Source organism: Cibotium barometz, chromosome 40 (genome assembly GCF_041138505.1).
Source record: "Cibotium barometz isolate CiBa-2024 chromosome 40, ASM4113850v1, whole genome shotgun sequence".
In the NCBI taxonomy this organism is placed as follows: domain Eukaryota; kingdom Viridiplantae; phylum Streptophyta; class Polypodiopsida; order Cyatheales; family Cibotiaceae; genus Cibotium; species Cibotium barometz.
The window spans coordinates 36,012,206-36,036,098 of NC_141085.1; the positions used below are offsets into that span (position 1 = coordinate 36,012,206).

A 23,893-nucleotide genomic window follows, 5' to 3' on the forward strand; every position below is an offset into this window, starting at 1 on the left:
ATCTCGGCCGTTTAAATATCTCGATCGAGGTATATAATGAATCTTGACCGTCGAGATACCTTGTCGTGGTAATGCCTTTAAATCGTGGCCGTCCATTTACCTCGAACGAGATAGTAATATCAAATCGCAGCCGTCGATCCTTCCCCAACCCTAGAATTAGGTGTGTATCTTGGCCGTATGTTGCACTAACCCTAATATCCAGAGCGTTAATCTCCAAACCCTAAATTGCATGATGTTTCCGAACCTCGATCGAGGTTATAAAACCGGAAAACTTTTTTTTTGGCCTCATTTTCACAAGTCGTTTTCACTCTCTTGCGCTCTTGATTTGGATTAGTATTAGTGAGCCCATTAGCTTTGTTTTTAGCTTAATTAGTGCTACTTAGCACTAAGCATTAGACCTTTCACATTAGACCATTCACATTGGACCCTTCACATTTGGCCTAGGTTTTAGCATGGAGGGCCACGAGGAGGGCCACGAGGAGGGCCGCTCATCTATTGCGGACCTCATCGCGGAGATAGACCGTGAGTTAGCGGCTATCCGTAGGAGTGCTGGAGACACTCCGTCTACATTACATATCGTGGCAGACTTGGAGGCGATGCTTGCGTCCCTTCGTAGCCTTCACGATATTGTTTATGTAGATGAGTGGATAGCCCACCATCGCGCTGCTCCTGTGTCACATGGCCTGACATATCGTCAGGTCTGTGATCTTGCTCCTATTAGGGATGGGGCTTTCCTAGATCTTTTCCTAGATAGTCGTGGAATGAGGCCCGGGGCGGGCAAGCCCCTCACTATTTCGCGGTGTTCGCATCCTCGTATGGCGGCACATATCTATAGTCGATATGTTGCCGCATATGGGAGGATGCCGAACAACCGCCAGATTCCCATATACTTCGCAAAGCAGTTATATGCGGAGTTTGTCTTAGGGGAGGAGGTCGATTACACCAGCCATCGTCCGGGTGGTGGTGCTGGCCGAGGCCGTCTCCAGGACCAGGGTAGGCGGCCTCCACCGGCCCTTCGTGCGGCACCAGCTCACGATCCTTCCTTTGTGCCATTGTCGACAGTAGAGGCTCTTGGCACGCAGGTCGGCATTGACGTACGGAGCACCACGGAGAGCATCCAGCACGTGGTGCGCCTATTCTCACGATCTATACCGACGAGACAGATGTGGAGGTATTTACATATATATTACGTCTTAAGTTTTTTTGGTCATTTATCTTCATGTTTATATGTACTTTTCTATATTTTTACATGAGCAGCATGGTTGATTGTGTCACGCAGGTTCCCACACCTGCCACTCAGAGGCTCACTCAGGAGTTGGTAGAGGCGAGAGCGGAGATAGACCGCCTCCGAGCTGCATTACAGATGGCAGAGGCAGCTACTGCAGAGGCACAGCATCTGAGAGAGTCCAACATCCAGCAGGTAGGTTTCTCTTGCACGTTTAAGTTACAAATTTCTTTAAGTAATACCTAATGAGAGACTAATCAAATATTTTAATGCTTTACTTTTTTGCGTAGGCTCGGACCGAGGTAGAGAGCTCCAGAGCTGAGGCACAGCATCATCAGATTATGGAGCAGATTGCCCAGCACAGGGCAGAGCAGCTGATGCTGCATGTTCGAGAGTATCGTAGATCATCGGACGTGACAGTGCCTTATCTACCGTTATATCCACGGCCTGTCACAGAGGTTTTTCGACGACCTCTCCCGCAGGATGCACCACCCTTCCTGCGTGATGCGTGCTGCTGTTTATGTATCGAGGACATTGATAGTACAGGAGGATATGCCCTAGGATGTGGACATATTTTCCACTTGTCTTGCATCACCCAGGAGCTCGTCCGGTTCTCAGCATGCCCATCCTGCCGTGCACGCGTCGACTTAGCGACGTACAGGGTATTGGGCATCGATGATCTTCACCCAGGCCTTGTACGAGTAGATGCCAGGACTGGCAGGCCAGTCGACTTTACATCAGCTATGGACTTGGGACTCGACGCCTTCGACGATAGAGCCCAGGAGCCTGAGGTGCCTCCTGAGATAGAGTGGAGCTCACATGAGTTCGACGCTTACCAGAGAGTCCTGCATGAGAGCCAGGTGACAGCATTTGAGCGCGTGGGTGGTGCTGGCCCTAGTGGCACAGCGGGTGATGGTGCTAGCAGCAGTGCTGCTTCTCATGAGCAGCGTGTCCTTACAGCAGAGGAGCTTACACGAGCAGAGTGGCAGACACGCACCATTGCAGATTATCGATTTTGGGTTTATAGACAGAGGCGTCTTGCATTAGCACGACGTAGAGAGAGAGAGAGGGCCATAGCAGCTTTTGGGACTCGTGAGCTCCCGAGTACACCGGCACCAGCTCACGATCCTTCCTTTGAGGCAGACCTCCCCGCAGACATTCGACGACCCCCGCAGCCGGCACAGCCTCCTCGACGTGCACAGCAGCCTCGACGCGCACGTCGACCGGCAGTTAGAGATGACGATTTTGATTGGGTTGCTGTTGATAGTGACTAAACTCAGACTAGCTGGGTTAGCTCACTTACATTGTACTTAGATTTTTGGGCAGTGACTAACCTCAGACTAGCTGGGGTAGCTCATTTTCATTCTGATGTACCTATTTGATGTTTATATCATTATGAGTTTTCTCATTATTGAGTATCATTACATTTTAGTTGATGTTCTTGATTTTATTATATTTCTTAACACTTTGGCTATCATATTGTTTGTTGAAAATCTCCATTATTGAGTATCATTACATTTTAGTTGATGTTCTTGATTTCATTATATTTCTTAACACTTTGGCTATCATGTTTGTTGAAAATCTCCATGCCATCGTACCCAAACATGCTCTGATGGGGACCAAACTTTGCAAGCATGGGGAGGGGACCCACCCCCACATGCTTGCAAAGTTTGGTCACAATCAGAACATGTTTGGATTGGCAATTGGCGCCCAGTGCGGGTTTTTGAAGTCTCTTGGTGCTTAAGAGGCCATGGAAAATCCGGGCCTTCCCCATACCATCGTACCCAAACATGCTCCGATGGGGACCAAACTTTGCAAGCATGTGGGGGTGGGTCCCCCCCACACGCTTGCAAAGTTTGGTCACAATCAGAGCATGTTTGGATTGGCAATCGGCGCCTAGTGCGGGTTTTTCAAGTCTCTTGGTGCTTAAGAGGCCATGGAAAATCCGGGCCTTCCCCATACCATCGTACCCAAACATGCTCCGATGGGGACCAAACTTTGCAAGCGTGTGGGGGTGGGTCCCCCCCACACGCTTGCAAAGTTTGGTCCCCATCGGAGCATGTTTGGATTGGCAATTGGCGCCCAGTGCGGGTTTTTCAAGTCTCTTGGTGCTTAAGAGGCCATGGAAAATCCGGGCCTTCCCCATGCCATCGTACCCAAACATGCTCCGATGGGGACCAAACTTTGCAAGCATGTGGGCGTGGGTCCCCCCCACACGCTTGCAAAATTGGTCCCCATCAGAGCATGTTTGGATTGGCAATCGGCGCCCAGTGCGGGTTTTTCAAGTCTCTTGGTGCTTAAGAGGCCATGGAAAATCCGGGCCTTCCCCATGCCATCGTACCCAAACATGCTCCGATGGGGACCAAACTTTGCAAGCATGTGGGGGTGGGTCCCCCCCACACGCTTGCAAAGTTTGGTCCCCATCGGAGCATGTTTGGATTGGCAATTGGCGCCCAGTGCGGGTTTTTCAAGTCTCTTGGTGCTTAAGAGGCCATGGAAAATCCGGGCCTTCCCCATGCCATCGTACCCAAACATGCTCCGATGGGGACCAAACTTTGCAAGCATGTGGGGGTGGGTCCCCCCCACACGCTTGCAAAGTTTGGTCACAATCAGAGCATGTTTGGATTGGCAATCCGCGCCTAGTGCGGGTTTTTCAACTCTCTTGGTGCTTAAGAGGCCATGGAAAATCCGGGCCTTCTCCATACCATCGTACCCAAACATGCTCCGATGGGGACCAAACTTTGCAAGCATGTGGGGGTGGGTCCCCCCCACATGCTTGCAAAGTTTGGTCCCCATCGGAGCATGTTTGGATTGGCAATTGGCGCCCAGTGCGGGTTTTTCAAGTCTCTTGGTGCTTAAGAGGCCATGGAAAATCCGGGCCTTCCCCATGCCATCGTACCCAAACATGCTCCGATGGGGACCAAACTTTGCAAGAATGTGGGCGTGGGTCCCCCCCACACGCTTGCAAAGTTTGGTCCCCATCAGAGCATGTTTGGATTGGCAATCGGCGCCCAGTGCGGGTTTTTCAAGTCTCTTGGTGCTTAAGAGGCCATGGAAAATCCGGGCCTTCCCCATGCCATCGTACCCAAACATGCTCCGATGGGGACCAAACTTTGCAAGCGTGTGGGGGTGGGTCCCCCCCACACGCTTGCAAAGTTTGGTCCCCATCGGAGCATGTTTGGATTGGCAATTGGCGCCCAGTGCGGGTTTTTCAAGTCTCTTGGTGCTTAAGAGGCCATGGAAAATCCGGGCCTTCCCCATGCCATCGTACCCAAACATGCTCCGATGGGGACCAAACTTTGCAAGCATGTGGGCGTGGGTCCCCCCCACATGCTTGCAAAGTTTGGTCACAATCGGAGCATGTTTGGATTGGCAATCGGCGCCTAGTGCGGGTTTTTCAAGTCTCTTGGTGCTTAAGAGGCCATGGAAAATCCGGGCCTTCCCCATACCATCGTACCCAAACATGCTCCGATGGGGACCAAACTTTGCAAGCATGTGGGGGTGGGTCCCCCCCACACGCTTGCAAAGTTTGGTCCCCATCGGAGCATGTTTGGATTGGCAATTGGCGCCCAGTGCGGGTTTTTCAAGTCTCTTGGTGCTTAAGAGGCCATGGAAAATCCGGGCCTTCCCCATGCCATCGTACCCAAACATGCTCCGATGGGGACCAAACTTTGCAAGCATGTGGGCGTGGGTCCCCCCCACACGCTTGCAAAGTTTGGTCCCCATCAGAGCATGTTTGGATTGGCAATCGGCGCCCAGTGCGGGTTTTTCAAGTCTCTTGGTGCTTAAGAGGCCATGGAAAATCCGGGCCTTCCCCATGCCATCGTACCCAAACATGCTCCGATGGGGACCAAACTTTGCAAGCATGTGGGGGTGGGTCCCCCCCACATGCTTGCAAAGTTTGGTCACAATCGGAGCATGTTTGGATTGGCAATCGGCGCCCAGTGCGGGTTTTTCAAGTCTCTTGGTGCTTAAGAGGCCATGGAAAATCCGGGCCTTCCCCATACCATCGTACCCAAACATGCTCCGATGGGGACCAAACTTGGCAAGCATGTGGGGGTGGGTCACCCCCACATGCTTGCCAAAGACCCACCCCCACATGCTTGCCAAGTTTGGTCCCCATCGGAGCATGTTTGGGTACGATGGTATGGGGAAGGCCCGGATTTTCCATGGCCTCTTAAGCACCAAGAGACTTGAAAAACCCGCACTGGGCGCCGATTGCCAATCCAAACATGCTCTGATGGGGACCAAACTTTGCAAGCGTGTGGGGGGGACCCACCCCCACATGCTTGCAAAGTTTGGTCCCCATCGGAGCATGTTTGGGTACGATGGCATGGGGAAGGCCCGGATTTTCCATGGCCTCTTAAGCACCAAGAGACTTGAAAAACCCGCACTGGGCGCCGATTGCCAATCCAAACATGCTCTGATGGGGACCAAACTTTGCAAGCGTGTGGGGGGGACCCACCCCCACATGCTTGCAAAGTTTGGTCCCCATCGGAGCATGTTTGGGTACGATGGCATGGGGAAGGCCCGGATTTTCCATGGCCTCTTAAGCACCAAGAGACTTGAAAAACCCGCACTGGGCGCCAATTGCCAATCCAAACATGCTCTGATTGTGACCAAACTTTGCAAGCGTGTGGGGGTGGGTCCCCTCCCCATGCTTGCAAAGTTTGGTCCCCATCGGAGCATGTTTGGGTACGATGGCATGGAGATTTTCAACAAACAATATGATAGCCAAAGTGTTAAAAAATATAATAAAATCAAGAACATCAACTAAAATGTAATGATACTCAATAATGAGAAAACTCATAATGATATAAACATCAAATAAGTACATCAGAATGAAAATGAGCTACCCCAGCTAGTCTGAGGTTAGTCACTGCCCAAAAATCTAAGTACAATGTAAGTGAGCTAACCCAGCTAGTCTGAGTTTAGTCACTATCAAGATAGAGATCTAGTCAGCAGCACCCTCTCTAGCTCTCAACTGCTCTAGAATGCTCTCATGGTCATCCACTCGAAGCCGAAAACGAGGGTGAGAACTGTGTTTTCGGCTCTGTACTCGAACAAGAGTGAGTCTGGTAGCAACCACTAGATGAGAGAACTGAAATGCCTCTAACTCCCACTTCCACTGCTGGAACTCAAGACTCCCCCGATGAAGTCGAATCTGCTGGTAGAACCGGCCTGCCACAATCATGCTATGGGCGTCATAAGAAAACCCATGATCATCCACTGTATCCTGGTCAAGCATGCACTTTGGCCTAGTGCAACTCATCAGATAGTAGTCTACTCCCTCGCTATTTCCCTCACTGGCAATAACAGCAAATACATCACCCTCCTGTAGCAAATCTGTCAGGTCATCATAACTGACCATGAACGCAGGACCTGTGTGCTCATCAGACACCACTGGATGTGAAGGATGCTCGGGGGAGAGGAATGTCTGTATCCATGCATCTGCCCATCCTCTCGAGGCACAATGTGACCAATCGCCATCCATACATGCTCCACAGAAGCATGCAAACCGTCGTGTGTAAATCATGGGGGCCGCCATGCACGTGCTCCTGATGGAATGTAAGCCCAAGGTGCCAGGTACTGTGTCACAATCATGGGAGGCTCTGCGGTCAATCGTGCCACCATCCACATGCCAAAAAAATCTCCTGACAATCCGAGCATCACGTCTGGGGTACGATGATGCTGCACTCCCACACAAATGTTGGGAGCACCACTCGACTACGTGGCCCGCATCTCTGAACCGCTGAGCATCCTGTCGCAGCTGATGACGCCTCAAGGTACGTTTCACACACGCGCCTGCACCATCATGCTCACCCTTCCCGTGACCAGTCTCAAAGAATGACCAAATCACTGGGATACTAGACTGCACATGCCACCTATAAATCCATAAAAGATAGTCTTAGTTATTGTTTTCTTTAAGATGTTCTAGTGAATTTAGTTTAATTTGTAAATGTAAGAAAGCCATAAGTACAACCTGTAGAGCCAATAGAATTGACGTGATGACTTGAACTGTGCGCCACAACCATCCGACCAAACCCATCGCTGGACATGTCTGATCCCACAATCTCCTAAAAAATCGTCATGGAGACGAAAACAGTGTTGCACAAAATGTGCATCATGTGAACGATCATCACTGATATAGAAATGATACTCTCGAATAATGACACGGGTCTCGGGGGTACTCGCTATCCCATCTACATGAGCCTCTGCATGTCGATAGCTAATGTGGACCAAAATAGCAACCTGGTGAGGGAAGCAATACATACGTTTAGGACACAAAAAATCAATTAAGTAATGAAGCTCAAACATAAAACAAATATTACAAAATATAACCATTACCTGCTCTGAGAAGTAATACTCAGATTGTATCTCCTGAAAAGGTGTGAAAGTGTAGTTCTCTGCAAAATCAATCACAGAGACGACCACACCAATAGGAAACTCTGCTAGGCATGCTCGGAACTGACGATCCTGCCACTTGGCACAATGACTGTGCCGTATGTAGGGGTAGATCTGCTCCCTAAATGTGGCTGTGAAGTGACAACGTGGTGTATGTTTGTCCACGAGCTGCAACTTCCTGGACTGTCCACCACTCTGGAGCTGGTGTGTCACATACTCATAACGTTGCCATGCCACTATCTCTTGGTCACTTGCATCAAGATCTACCATCTGTAGATGTGCAAGTGAACCACATGATGTGCAATTGCTCTCCACACAAGGCATCCTATGGAACTGGGCATCCTTCGTGCGTGCACACAAAAGAGAGTGGATGAAATCACGTGGACTACGAGGCAACTCTCTATGCCCACTAAGAGAACGGAACACATCATAAAAAAGATTGAACTCAACATGGTAGCGACAACAACATGTGTCACGCTGACGTGAGTACCTCACAAACCAAGGCTTACACCCCTCAAATGACCTTTGCCCAATTTTAAGCTCTGGATACGAAGCCACAAACTGAGAATACAACTCAGTTTGGGACATTTCAAGAAAGCAAGCACCGTGCTCAATGAACACTCCTCTTGTCACTCTCTTACGCAAAGCTTTCTTGAAAACTGGCGATGCACGACAATTCTCCTCCCAAAAACTTTCTATCAAGGTTCTAGTGGTTTCATCTAGTAGGCGATCATGCCTAGCTACACGACCACTACTCGCCCACATAGCACCAACCTCATTGGCATCTAAACTTTGTCGCCTAATAGACCCAACTCTAAGTGCGTGTGGTGCTATGGAAAGGATGCGAGATGTGGCACTAACCTTACCCTTCATTTGGGAGCTACTTATGGCTGCCACAATAGCCCGTCGAGCAGCCAAAGCGTCCGTAGAGTTCCTCTTCTTGTTAACTATATAGGAATGACGAACACTTTGTAGCACCGCCATGCCAGCTCTCCTCTCTCTTCGACCTCCAATGTCGGAAAGCGCCCTGCAGTTGGCCATGTTGGGCAGATCAATCAAAGCATCAAGCACACATGCCTGTGATGAAGACGTGAGGTCTTTGAAATAGGATTGGAAGATTGCATGGGCACGACGATGTGCCCCTGACTTTGATAGTTCTTTCCTATCCACACGAAGGGCGCCCAAAGGAGGGGGGGTGGGTTCTTGTAGAAGAGAGGACTCAAGAAGGGCGGGTTCATGTGGATTATCTAAACTAAGGGGTAGTGGGGGGGAAGAGGGCGAAGGGAGAGGAAGTGGAAGAGGAGGAGCAAGGCTTGGATCATCGCCAACGGAAGGTGTTGCTCGTTGACGTGCTCTCCACTCTCTCTTTCTCTCACGAGCTACCCTTCTCCTCTCCTCCTCTTGAACTTGGTGGATGGGGGGGAGTCTAGTCCTATCACGTTTCCGACTCCTACGACTTTGAGAACCCATTCTCAAGGAAGCTAAGAGAGAAAATATTATAAGGGCTCAATGATGGGATAGTACTACAGATAAGTGTGGGATAGTACTAGAGATGTGTGATTATATAGGAAAAATAGGTTATCCACTTCAAATCTCACTGGATTTCCTATCTAAGATTGATTGGATAACTAAGATAAACATAAAGATATTTAAAGATAAACTATTATCCACTTAAAAATTAATATTATTTATAATATTTATTAACAAGTCTAAATATTTATCATTACCAGATATATAAATATATCTTTAAAGAAATCTTTTATTTTATAATTATATAACTGCTTTTTTTAAATAATGTATTTTTTTCATATTTTATTCAAAGGTTTATTCTACATAAAAAATTTTCAAGAAATATAAAAATAAAAATTTTATTTTTTTTAAAATTAATAATATGATCTTTAATAATATTTTTATTGATCTAATCCCAAAATATAATCCTTTTAAATTAGTGATTTTAAATTCTTTTATTTAATAAGTTACATATATTTTATTATATAAATTTTTATATTCTATTTTTCTAAATTACTAAATTAACTTTTCCAAAAATATGTTTTTGAAAAAAGAGGGGAGGTGGGAAGGAGATGCCACGTGTCACAAGCGTGCATGACACGTGGCATTCTCTTGACATGTGGCACTATTATGGTTGATGTGGCAATTCCTGATGTGGCATGCCATGTCACCATGTGCGAGGTGGCATGCAAAGGTGGCAAGATGATGTGGCATTAATGATGACTAGGATGATGAGGTGGGGAGTCAACTAGGTTGACCATGTTGACATGGAGGGTGGAGGTGGCAAGCTGAGGTGGCAAGCTGCTTATGTGGATCCTCTCGATGCTCACGTGGACATAAAGTGGCATGCATATATAAGGTTTGGGCCTACCCAAGCCTCACACATGGAATGAAACCTAAGCTGTGAAGTTTACCAAGCCTAGATTTCCAAACCTAACTAGGATTGGTTTTAGACTTGAAAAGGGGAGAGTGGACACAATATGGGAATTTTCACTTGGGAGGATTGAAAATGGACCTTCCCATACTCAAATCAAGCCAAATTTTTTTTGATAAATTCATGGCAACAAGAGTATTGATCCCTTGAGTTTTTAGATTGAAAGATTCAATATTTTATTTTCTAGAATTAAATTACTCTTGATTTAATGGGCCTCTGACAGTCATAATAAATTTTCCAAAGTAAATCTACAAAAATCAAACCGTTAGATTTGTAATTTTATCTTATACCCACATTATACTAATCTTTCCGAATCTAATCATCACTAGATCCATACAATTTGAGCATTTTAAATGGTAGATGTGGTGGGAGGATAAAATAGTATGTTTTTTAACAATTCTAATATCTTTTAAATAATATAGAAAATAGTAGAACACATCAAAAATTACTCGATAAATCAAGTTAAGCTCTATGTTATTTGTATTTGTGATATGCAAAGTGGGAACATCGTATGAGTAATAATGTAAAAGTTATAGGCAATTTACTCACATTCACTATACCTATCTAAACCTAGGACAGGGCCTGTATACAAACTTGGTTCCCAAAGAAAAGGGGATTTGCAATTATTGGATATTCGATCAGATTATAGTTTTAGGTGCCCAACTTTGCATATGATGTTTCATTAGAAGACCTTGAAGTGAAACTCCTTGGCTAACTATGAGAGATTGGCTATTCTTCTTGAAAAAATGCCTGTTTTTCAGCTAAAGCCAAGGGCGCCCACGACATGAAACTAGATAACCTCATCTTGCAACCACCCCTCACATCTCACGATATACATGCACATATGCACCTGTAACTAACCTTGTTAATGCTAACACTATAAAGCTTCTCATATCGTTTCCCTTCTACATATGGCTGCAGATCCCAAACTATCAATTTCATGGTGTATCCTAGACCATCCACGTTGGCAAAACTTTACCACTAACTTGGGTGATGTGAGGACACTAACTTGACATGAGGACACGGTTATTATTAGGAAGGGGGCTATGTTAACTGCTTTGCAGGTTAACATGGTTTCACTCGATCCCCTAACTTACTGTAAGTGCTTTGCCATCTTACCCACTCAAATATAGTTTTACATGGTTTCACCTGACCCCCCAATCTACTGTAAGGTGCTTTGCTATCTTACCCACTAAAATGAGAACTTATCCTTTGTAAGGCGGTGCATATAAAGTGGCCTTACCATGTGCTTAATGTCAAATAGAGCACTTTGCATCTTACCCACCCAAACGAGCAATTATTCTTTGTAAGATGGAAAATATAAAGCAGCGTTACTATGTGCTTAATGTCAAATAGGGAAAGGCTATAACCGTGTACATACTTGCTTAAGACTAGTAATAGAGATTGTACCATTTCTAAGTTTCGTCAACCTAGTGTACATACTTGCTTAAGACTAGTAATATCTAAGTTTCGTCAACCTAGTGTAAAAACTAGCCACTTGTATATAAGTGATTTTTTATAGTAAGCAATGCACAATCATTCCATTGTAATAGAATAATTGTGAGCTCTCCTCTTCCCTTTTCTTTCTTGTATACATGTTATTGAATCTTGCATGTTTGGTTCATGTGTGCTAGATAGGATTGCTAGGTTTTTGGATTACATTAACGTCCTCTTCATCCCCCAACTTTTTTGAGAGAGAACCATCATGAAGACCATCTCTATTTGTCCATCTAGGCAAAGAGAGCTCTCCCTTTATCCCATTGGAAAGGAGAATCGGCTTCCTCTTCACCTCCCACCTTTTGTGAGAGAGAACCATCATGAAAGACCATCTCTATTTGCCTCTATCTAGGCACAGAGAGGTCTCCCTTCACCCCATTGGAAAGGATCATTTCAATGTGATAATGGAGTGAGGATGCGATGGACGAGGTAGCACACCCACATCAAGAAGTTGCGATGCGGCTCTAAGGCCTGGCCGAATGACACCAAGGCTAAGGTAAAGTCTTGACTTGAACAGGGCTCTTGCACCATTTCTACCCCACATGGGCAATAGGAAGGGTAGTGTGTGTGCGTGCGCATGTGTGTGCATGTGTACATTGTGTGTGTGTGTGTGTGTGTGTGTGTGTGTGTGTGTGTGAGAGAGAGAGAGAGAGAGAGAGAGAGAGAGAGAGGGAGAGAGAGAGAGAGAGAGAGAGAGAGATGATGACGATGATCATGATCATGACAAGTATTTTAGCATCATAGATAACTAACATCATAATCCATATGATAGCATCAAAGTTTAGGGAATGTGACTTGAACTCAAGATCTCTCCCTTAAGAGCTCAAGCCTAAACCGCTCCCTGAGCACTTCCCCTCTCCCTGCCTTCCCCCCCACCCACAAAGTTAAATTTTAAGAAATAATTTCATAATGTACCCATGGCATTTGGGAGCAAAAAGTAAGATATTTATGCATATGTGTGTACATGTGCATATGCATTTATTAGAAATAGCAAACAATACAATGGAGTGAGCTAGGGTTCATAGGTTTTAAGAGTATCTAATATCTCACATAGGGATTTATTTTGATTGTAATGAAGTAGGTTTGAGCGCACATGCACATGGGGAATGGGGTCTAGGCACTTGGGCTTCAGGACATTTACATATATACCTTTAGGGGCCCCTATATGAGGCATAGGGCTCATGGACATTGTACCTTTTTTTATCATTATACTTTCATGAGTACTCTTACTCTTTGGAGCTCTAAGCTTTCATGGTGGACTTCTCCCTCTTGAGAAGCTATGTGTATACTCCATTATGAGTGTAATAGGTGCTACTCCCTATGATGAGTGGGACATGTGTGTACTAGGATCCAGGCACTTGGGCTTAGGGACATTTACATATTACTTTTAGGGGCCCCTATATGAGGCATAGGGCTCATGGACAATGTACCCTTTTTTATCATTATACTTTCATGAGTACTCTTACTCTTTGGAGCTCGATGAGTGGGACATGTGTGTACTAGGATCTAGGCACTTGGGCTTAGGGACATTTACATATTACTTTTAGGGGCCCCTATATGAGGCATAGGGATCATGGACATTGTGCCCTTTTTTATCATTATACTTTCATGAGTAGTCTTACTCTTTGGAGCTCTAAACTTTCATGGTGGACTTCTCCCTCTTGAGAAGCTATGTGTGTACTCCATTATGAGAACAATAGGTTCTACTCCCTATGATGAGTGAGTGGGACATGTGTGTACTCCATGCTAATGAGTGCTCATAAGATTACATGTCACTATGTAGTACCTTGTAGTCATATACTATGTATTAGTACTCATATTATACTATCTTGTACTATGAATCTATGACTATAGGATACTATACTTATATGTACTAATAATAATTAGTACTATATGTACTAATTATTACTATATGAGTACTATCAAGCACTACATAACTACAGGGTACTACTATGCAGTACCTTATAGTCATACAATACTGAATATGACTACCAAATAGTTCTATTTAGTACTACCCAATATGAGTACTATTTAGTATAGGCACCGTAAAAGTACTATTGAGTCAATTTCACTACCCAATATGAGTACTATTTAGTATAAGCACTGTAAAAGTACTATTTAGCACACAAGGTACTATGCAATGTGTTGTGGTCATATACTCAATATGAGGTGATTAGTACTATTTAAAATTGTATGAGTATTGTGCTTGTAGTTCACCTTAAGTATATGGCAACATTGTACTAAATTGTAATACATGAGTATTATGCCTAACTAGATGACTACTATACCATTTCAGTACTATTGAATGAAACTTTAGTATAGTAGCCTAACTAGTACTAAATAGTTCTAGCTATATCTTAAATAGTACTATCTGAGCAAATTGTCTCAAGCCCATTCCTAGGCTTGAACTCAGGCTCTCCCCATACTCACCCACACATTTAAACAATTGCTTTACACACTGTTGGTTCATTTTTAAATTTTGTACAAATATATTCTTGTATGTGTAACCCAACACATTCTTGTATACAACCTTGTTTAGAGGTCTTGTACAACTTTGAGGCTGAGGAAGAAGTTGATAATCCTTGACTTAAATGCCATGCTATTGAAGAATTGGTACCACAATGGCATAAAGGAAAAGTGTATCAAGTAGGGCTGCATGTGTCATTTTGCGACCTGGCCTAATACAGTTTCTAAGTGCTTTGAATCAATGCTTTGGGTTGTCTTTGTGGAGCAGTGACACCAAGAAGAACTTGTGGCATCTTATCAAGTTCATTGAGGATCAAATGGCATGGGCAAGAAAACTGCGTGTAGATTTCAAATTTAACTTTTCACAGTTCAAGTGTTGTGAAAGGGAGGAATACCGCCACCTAAAGAAACCAAATGAGAGTCTATCTCTAAAGCCATATGATGCACTATCTAGGAATGAGATTGAATTAAATCCTATGTCAATGATAATCCTTTGACGGTGGTCTTGAACCCGCCAAAACACATGTATATCTCATTCCTCTTATGAAGGAGACCCGAATGATAGAGAGCTGATTGATTTTTTGTTGCCATACTTGATGGTATTAGAAGACTTTAAAGGTACTGTGCCCAGTTTTGTTGAGATGTTCCACCGATGAGTGGCACGTGGTTAAAGTTGTGCTACAAATTCTAGTACATAACCATTTGATTTGTTTGGTGAAACTTTGATAGCAGCCCAGATTACCAACCTAGGATCTACAAGATGCTTTGAATCGTGTTTTTGCCAACCATTTGGGCAAAGGTATCTGTAAGAATTCAAGCACTGCCATCCGGTATTAACGAGCACTTTATGAAAGTTAATCATGAGGCCAAGAACTATCCCTAGTTTAATCTCTAGCAGTGTAAGCCTTGAAGGATTTTCATAATGCGTATCTCAAGTGTCCAGTATATAGTCTCTAATGAGATGTCAGCGTAGGCCTTGAAGGATTTTCATAATACGTATCTCAAGTGTCCAGTATATAGTCTCTAATGAGATGTCATGTAATAATCAAACATTGTACGTGTTCCATTGGTAATAATGAAGGATATATCCTTTTCTCAACATTTACTATATATCTTTGTACAAACTTTCTTTTTTAAAATGTTATTAGTCAATTAAAGGCATTTTATTATTATGTTTATCTATACCATGTTTATGAGTGTTACCATTGAAATTATACGTCTTTTATAAATGTGAAGATCTAAAATTGTTATTACTGGCACATTATACTAGGGGACATCACCTAAAAATATGTATGCTATAATGGTAAATTTATATTTGGCACCTTTTTACATTAGACCATACAATTGCTTAAAGGTGTTTGTTACTATGTTTATTTGCTTAAAAAGAGTAGTAGTAGACTTTCTTTGTGTACATCTTCAATTGAATAGCCCTATGAAGCTTGGAAGTTTGTAATCTATTATTCAAAAGGAACATTGTGCGAAGTTACTAAAAAGGAACATTGCTCTAAAGTCTTTTAAACATAAAGAAGAGAAGTTATATCAATACAGCATAAGGCTATGTCTTTCTTGCAGCAATATTCAAAATCTCACTCCCTCGTTTCTTAAAGTAACCAATCGCGCTCTAGAGAATGGGATTGAATGGGAAAATGAAATGCCCTCCAAGATCCTCAGCCACAAAACATACAAGGAAAATGCTTTGCAAAATCTTATTGTGCACCTTGGGGGGGGACATGGTACACAGTTTTGTAACCCTTCACCTTGTGTTTTACATGTAGCATTGGAAAAATTATCACCACAACTGCACCTGCATGCACTATACTAGTTGGTGAATCCTTTAAAAGAACATAGTTGCTTGTGCATGAAAGGAGTTTTTCATAGTAGACACCATATAGCACTCCATTACCTATACTGAACACATTAACCCAGCCATCTTTCACCTCCTTCGATAGGACTATTTTGGTTTGTTTTGCAGAGTACCACATAATAGTCTTCATTATCTGCATTTGTGGATGCAGTGATAATAGCAAAGTGCCCCCCCCCATCTCCACCATGTCAGCAGCGAGTTGCTTTTATTCTCCTAGTACATTACATCATCTTACTCAATAGTGTGCCAAACTACACTTGTACCATGCTTCATTCATGCAAAATGAATAGAAACATAACAAGCTTCTTAACAATACTTGTGTAGGATCTTTCTTACTGAAACAACCCAAGACAGAGTGTAAGGAATGAGTGCCCTTGATAGTTTGGTAGTCCCATTGCTTTAAACAGTCAACATCATCCACCTTTATCTGACTCCATAAAGCGCCTCGACTTTGAACACTAAATCTTTCCCCATTTTCCAATTCAACCACTCTATGACATCATGAGAATTTTGTAGCTTTGCACCATTTACATCTAGTTGCTCAACAGTTGAATCACGCTTTATGACTGCACCCATAACATCATGTTCTCCTTTGCCATGGCCGGAATTAAATAAGTTCCACATAATTAGCTGGTAAGGGAGTAGTACTTAACATTTCCCAAAGAGTGGAGATTATCAATATAAGTTCCTAAAATACATAATGTCACAAAAAAAAATGTGCGTGAATGGATGAAATACAAGAATTCAAATCTGTAAAAGGCCATACCTTGCAACAAAGTAAAATGGGTGTGCTGCCTTGAACTAAGATGTTGCTCCATCAGACCAAACCTAATGGCATTTAAACTTTAGTCCTTGAGACTCCAACCATTAGTGGTGGACCAAAACTTAGTGTTGCATGAACAAGGTGTCATGTGTCTTGTCTCATCATCAGAGATATAAAATATGACTTGCTTCTTTCTTTCTCTCATCTGCTTCTAGTAGCATATATGCACCAAGATGCTGCATTGGTCATTATACCAATACATTGATTGGATTTCATTCTGTACTTTAAACGTATAATTTTTAGCAAAGTCCACAACTAATACTATAACATCATCATGAAAGTTATTGATGCACTCTTTGAATTGAGAGTTTTGCCAGAAAGCGCAAAAATTATGGGTTATGAAAGTCTTGAGGTGCTCTAATAATTGTGGAATTATAATGGATGGAGTTGTCTGTTGAGAAATGTGGTGCCAAAGAGTATAAGGAAGAGGTAGGGAGTGCGAATGAGTAGCCAAGAGAGTACAAAGCCTAGCATGAAGCCACATGAGCAAAAGGATTTATGCCACATTGATGTACAAGCCCAAGGGTGTCCCTCCTCATATAAAAGTGGGCCATTTCAAGCAATGAAACATATCACTTGTACAAATCTCAAGTCTCTCTATGAGTATAAGTTTCAATCTTGTAACCTAATTGAGTTCATTAGCACTACTCACTTATGAGATGAGTTCACTTAGGTATTACCCACCTTACATTAGTCCTATATTAATCGTGTTAATTGTGTTATCATTAGAGTAGGATTAGCATTTCATTTGCTAGTAAGAAAGCTTGATCCATGATTCTCAACATGGTATCAAAGCTAGGGTGAGGCTCTCCAATTTTTAGAAAATGGTTAGATTTCATTAGTAAGTGTTTTAGTCTTAGATTTCTTCTAGCCCTTTTGCATTAGGGTTGTGATTCTCATTAGGGATATCAAGAGAAACAGGTGTTTTTCCATAGCCATAGCACAAAACTTTTTAGAGCTTCTTGCATAATATACATAAGAGTGAGCAATAGTGCTCACATTTGAAAGGAGATAGCGTCAACTGTTGCGAGGAGGTTGCCAACAAGCTCCCTAACAAGAGTGTAGTAGTGAACGAGGACCTCCTCAAAATCTCACAGTGGAGCGGGTGAGTTAGAAGATGAAACTTGCGACATGGCCTGCACATCTGCTCAAAGCAATAGAGGAGTGAATGCCATTTTGACTAGAGGCACTAAACTAATAGTGGCACCGAGATTGGAGTAACCCAAAGGAAAGCTATAGCTTGCATTAGTATTCGGTGCCAAGAGAAAGGCGCAGTAGCCATCTTGCCCAGCAAATAGTCGAGCCAACAACAGCTGCAAAACACACTAGAGCTGCTGTACAACAACAGTACGCAGAGGTAGAAAACGGACACCGTGGGCAGCAGCACTATGAAGGAAAGAGAGCAGAGGAGGTAGTGATATGCGCCCAAAGAGAAGAAGCAGATGAGTTCGTTTAGGAGAAAGGGCAATCAATTCGCAGCTCGTCGCCATAGCCATCGCCAACCGTAGCAAAAGAAGCACAACTAGTAGATATAACAACCGTCGGTTACAGCAACAAAAAAAAAAAAAAAGGCGGTCGAAATGGAAAAGGAAAGATACTCTTATTGCTATAAGTACTATATGTATTGTCCATATTATTATAGCATTATGTACTACTATCTTAAAGCATCAATACTATCCAGTACTATACTTCACTATTTAGTACTAGTTACATAGTACAATGTATTATTATTTGTATTATGATTGCACTACTAATATTACCAATAGTACTAATAGTACCGTGTGAGTAGTATTTTATATATATATATATATATATATGTATGTATGTAAGTAAGTATGTGTGTGTATGTATGTATGTATGTAAGTATGTGTGTGTATATTTATATAATCCCTAAAAGTTTTTTTAAAAAAAAGAAAGCATGTGCCAAATCTCCAATCATATGAAAATATGGTGCTATACATATATAATTCCTACATTTCTTACACTAAAAACTTAAACATGTGCAAGCACTATGATGCGTTCTTGTAAGATCCATGCTTGCATGTTGCTATACATTCAGTATGTATGTTGTTATGTAAGGATGTTCTTGTAAGATCCATGCTTGCATGTTGCTATACATTCAGTATGTATGTTGTTATGTAAGGATGTAGAGAGAGAGAGAGAGAGAGAGAGAGAGAGAGAGAGAGATCAAAATTTTTAATATCATTATGTGTCACTTTGTATTTTTAACCCTTCCATGTGATATCAACTTTAAGTTACTTGCATGGCCACCTCTAGTTTGATGATGTGGCGTGCTAATATGTGTTAAAATTTGTAATTGACATAGGCATACATTGGCTTGTGATATGCACTCAATACATATATGATAACTATGGCTTAAACTCGGCTACCACTTGTATATTGCTACACCATGGTGTTAGTGCTCAAAAAAAATACAGTGTAAGTGCACCTTTAAAAATAAAAACCTTCAAAATTTAAGACTAAAGGTTTAAAAATTGGTGGTTTTCAAGAGGTTTTAGTAATAATACCTTTAAAATTTGTAAAATATTAAAAAAATTACCCCTACAGATGTGTGAGATCGATTTTTTTCATCGAAAAATCAAAAACTTTTTTTTTTCCAAGCAATGTGTAGTGCCCACACATTTGTGGAGCCCCTCAACCTACCCGCACATCCACACACCGAATGTTTCCAATAATCGTGAAGAAGCACCCACCCTGACCCCCTATCTCCAAAGAAAAGAGTAGGGGGAATACTATATGAAAACGGATAAGACGTTGGCTGTTGTTGCTTCAAGTAGTTTGATGAGGGTGGGCTAATTCAATTTGGACTCCTTGTGTGTGTGTGTGTGTGTGTGTGTGTACATCATGGGAAGAAGGGGGCTAAGATCTCATGGATTTTCCAGAGGGCCCTTAAATTCTACATGGATTCTTTGACATGTTCACGAGCTCTCTAACCGCTTCGCTATGCATCATCCATTGCGTCCCTTCCAAAAAATAAAGTATTTTAGAAAAAAAAGTGTAAATCCTTAGTCTTATATTTTAAAAACAGTTATCAAAGAATTTGTGAGTTTTTCTGCTACAACCTTCCAAATTTTACAAGTTTTGAAACCTTATAATTTAATTCCAATAGGTATTTTTCAAAATTCAAAGTGGTAATTACACTAAACTTGGGTTTTTTTTCTCACATTGGTTGGGGTCAAGAGTGAGATCGAGAAGGGATTTGTAGCATTTCTGCCATAACCTTGTATAGATTCAGGCTCCAAGTTTCCCACATGTTTTCCACTTTGTTAAAAAACCACTCCTCTGTGTAGTGGAGGTAATTCTCTTCAGATTAGTGGAAAAAACACTTGAGGAATCACTCTATAAAATCCATATAGCACGTGTGTGCTAGAACATATTTAAAATACCCCTATTTTTATACTTTTATATTTTTTTAACTCAATTCTTCACTCCTTTATTTGTATTAAAATCCTCCATGTGTAAATAAATTAGATTAAATAACTATAGGTCATTTAAAAAACCTTATCCATGCAATTAGGTGCCAAATTATGTATATATGAAGTGACCTCCCCCTTTCCCCCCAGCATGCATGCACCCCCCCTAACGAAAAAGGAAGAAACTTATAGGTGAAGGTGGTAGGTAAATGTTGGGTCTTTCTCTAGAGATAAGCAATGTAACTAACACAATGAGCTCTCCATCAGAGTGGCCCAACCATACATTGAGCATGGTGAACGTTTTTTTGTTTTTGTTTAATGTGTAAACTACATCGGTTTCATAGGTCCTTCTATAGATGAGCACCCATCTCTCCTAGCATTAACTTCAATGTGTAGGTCGTCTTTGGAGGGATACCAACATCCTTTACACCAAGCTTCTATGTGGACGTAGTGAAGTAGTGGGCGATCATAATACTATAAGTGATCCTTTGGTGGTTGTGGGGGGGTGGTTGAAGGTTGGGAAGGGGAGGGGGGGTGTGTGTTGAATAAGGATTGCATGTGAGTTCAACATAAAGAGTTTGGGTTTCTAAGGACTTAGAGAAAAAATTACATACATAAGGGAACTTTTAAATGAAAAAGTGAAAACATATATAAGAGGATTTTAAAAAGAAAAAGTGGAAACATATATAAGCGGATTTTTAAATGAAAAAGTGGAAACATATATAAGGGGATTTTTAAATGAAAAAGTGAAAATATACATAAGGAGATTTTTAAATGAAAAAGCAAAAACGTAATGATAAGGGCAACTGTATTTAGAGAAAGGGTATGCTCAAAATGTCAATTGAAAAACACCTCTTGAATGCACGAGATTTTATAGGGTTTACAAGTAATTAATTTTGCATGGGTTTACAAGTGGTTGGTTGCATTCAACCTTGTTAACCCTTTTCTTTAGTAGGAACCTTGTTAATTTTGCATGGGTTTACAAGTGGTTGGTTGCATTCAACCTTGTTAACCCTTTTCTTTAGTAGGAACACACACACTCTCATTTTTTCACTCCTTTTGTGAAGTGAGGAGGAGGCATGGGCTAGAACCTAACTTGTGCCCAGGAGGAGTAAGGTCGTTGCCTTATCCACCCGGCTATTTTTCTCGACCCCGACCATGTTGACTTTTGAGCGCCTATATCGTGGCCTTTAACAATAGTTTAAAATTCCTCCCTCTAGTTTAAAATCCTCCAAGAGAGAGCGAGAACATTGCATATATTTTAGGAAGAAGTACAACATTGCATATATTTTAGAGAAGAAGTACTTCTCTATATTATCTTCTCTATCTCTATATTCTCTTAAGGAAGAGTTTCACAAAGCTGCCATTTGACAAGAATTTGGAGGTTCGGGAAAGGGAAGAGGAGGTTTGGATAGAATTTGATTTTGGAAGCCTCAAAAGACGTGAAGAGCACGGTTCCCAACTAGTACTTTTAAAAAGTGGCTCAACAGCTATATTACAATGATAGTCCCTTCAAACTATTAAAAATCTACCAAACCTTTTTACACTGTAAGCTTCTTATAAATACATTAGGTGGAATCCTCTCTAATTCACCTTAATCGAATCTCTAAACTAGGTTTTTTGGAGTCATTGAATATTGATCATGGCTTGATTATGGCCAACATTGAAGGCTACCTGCATCTCATGGACACAAAGTTTGTAGTTATCATCACAATCTGGCTTGCTGCAACCCACAAAATGGCTCATGAGAGGCCACTTCCCATCGTCCATAGCTTTTGAATCCCCAATAATGTCCTCTCTCTCCAACACATTCCTAACACTATATATGAAATTGTAAGAGCTTTCTAAATACACGTTACTTCCCCATTCTCTTATCAAAAATCCCATAAACAAGGATTGATCCAGTTCTTCAAATTGCGCCCTTAATTTGCTACTTAGTAATTGGCTTAGCAAATCCAATGACCACTGGCAGCTCCTAATCAAGAAGCTTCCACCAACCACATCAATCGATCCCTCCGATTGCTCATCCCAACCATGGAAAACCATGTTGTAATCACCGTACTTTTCCATGGGAAGCTCCATTGACATGTTTGTGAATATTATGGCATCACTATCCACCCACCAAATCCACTCTGCATTAGGATTTGAAATCATAACCCTGTGAATTTGTGAAAATTTGTCCCAGGAATTCGATTTTTTTGGATAGCCCGAAGGAGCGATGCTGTAGAGAATCTCAATCCCATGAAGGCGGCAATATTCTACTTTGTTTGTGAGAGATCTAAGGACATGGTTATGGTGTTCTGGTTCTGGGTTTGATTGGCAAGGAGAGGCTAGGGAGCTAGCTGCCACAAGAAGAACATGGGGCTTTAGATTAGCTTGTATTAAACTGCTTCTTGGCGACAAAACCATAGCTTTATGATCTCCTTCTGGGCTTCGAATGTACTTGGAGTTTAATTCAATGTAAGGTCCAACATTAGAGCCCAATTTACTATAATCCGCTGAGGCATTGGAATCCAATTCAGTGATATTAGAGCCCCATTGATCAGTATAAGTGGAAGCAAACTCAGTTTGAGACCTATTACTGGTGTATTTAGGGGAGCCCAATACAGTAACAGCTGTAGTATTCAAACCCAACTCTGTATAACCAGCGTTATTGAAGCCCAATTCTGTATTATTGGTGTTAAGAGAGATTATAGAGGCTTTACTCACATTAGCATTGATTATGAGTTGCTGCCCTGTGTCAAAATATGCCATTTTCTGGTCCTTGCTTCCATGGGTAGAATTATTTCTCGACAAGTCTCTGATCCGATCAGAAAGGGCATTATATAACTGTCTGCGCCCTCGTTGCATGTATTGGAAGTCGTCCATGGGGGTCCTGAATTGGCCTCCCACAAGGCAGCTCCTCAGGAACAGAAAGGTCAGCATCCCACCCAGGATGGTAATCCTAGCATCATAGCAAGCCTTCTGGATCTTGCGCCTTCGATAATTACCTCCACTTCTATAAAAGAGCTTCAAAAAAGTCTGCAATTTCATGCAGGAATGAGACATCAAAGATGAGCTTTCTGGCTGGTGTTTAATTTCTGTGCTTGGGTAGTTATAATACTCGAGACAGCCTATTACGATACAGAAAACAGAAGAAGAGCTGGGAAGGAGCCCTCTAGCTTCTGTAGTTTACGATGGCTAATAATTTCTTCTTGATGCAGTGCACTAATAATAATCAGGATTACACTAATTATAATTAGGACTGAGAACAGCAGAGGGCAGTATAGTACTCAACAGCACAGAGACTAGCTCACATAGTACTAAAGGAGCTCTAAATAATCATGTTCCAAATAATTAATTGGCAGCTTTAATTGCAAGCCATGATTACGAAAATTATTGACCGAGTATACGCAAACATGAAGTGCAACAGTAGCGACAGATAGTAATTTATGCAATTATCTGGATTTATTTTTTCAAGCCATGAATATTATAATTGACCCGGCAGTATATGCAACAAGGCTGAATGGTTCAAATCCGCCTCCTCCGTCGAATAACAACATATATATATATATATGAAGACATTGAAGAGTTCAATTCCACCTTCTTGCAATTGAAATACTGCATGAAATAGTGAGCAGACAAGTCTCTATTGTTCTCCATTTTGATTTGAAATATTGGGCGTCCGGCCAGGCCATTGCCAAGGACTGGCGTGATTGACCCACTACATGAAACACACATACGTAGGCATGGATCC

General features: G+C 42.1%; 1 protein-coding gene across 1 annotated transcript; it reads right to left on the reverse strand.

Moving 5' to 3' along the window:
• Positions 1 to 21,783: 21,783 nt before the first annotated feature.
• LOC147615453 (xyloglucan 6-xylosyltransferase 1-like) lies at positions 21,784 to 23,190 on the reverse strand. The gene has a single exon (XM_086779000.1). It carries the CDS (start codon positions 23,188 to 23,190, stop codon positions 21,784 to 21,786), a length of 1,407 nt encoding a protein of 468 aa, XP_086635126.1.
• Positions 23,191 to 23,893: the final 703 nt, after the last annotated feature.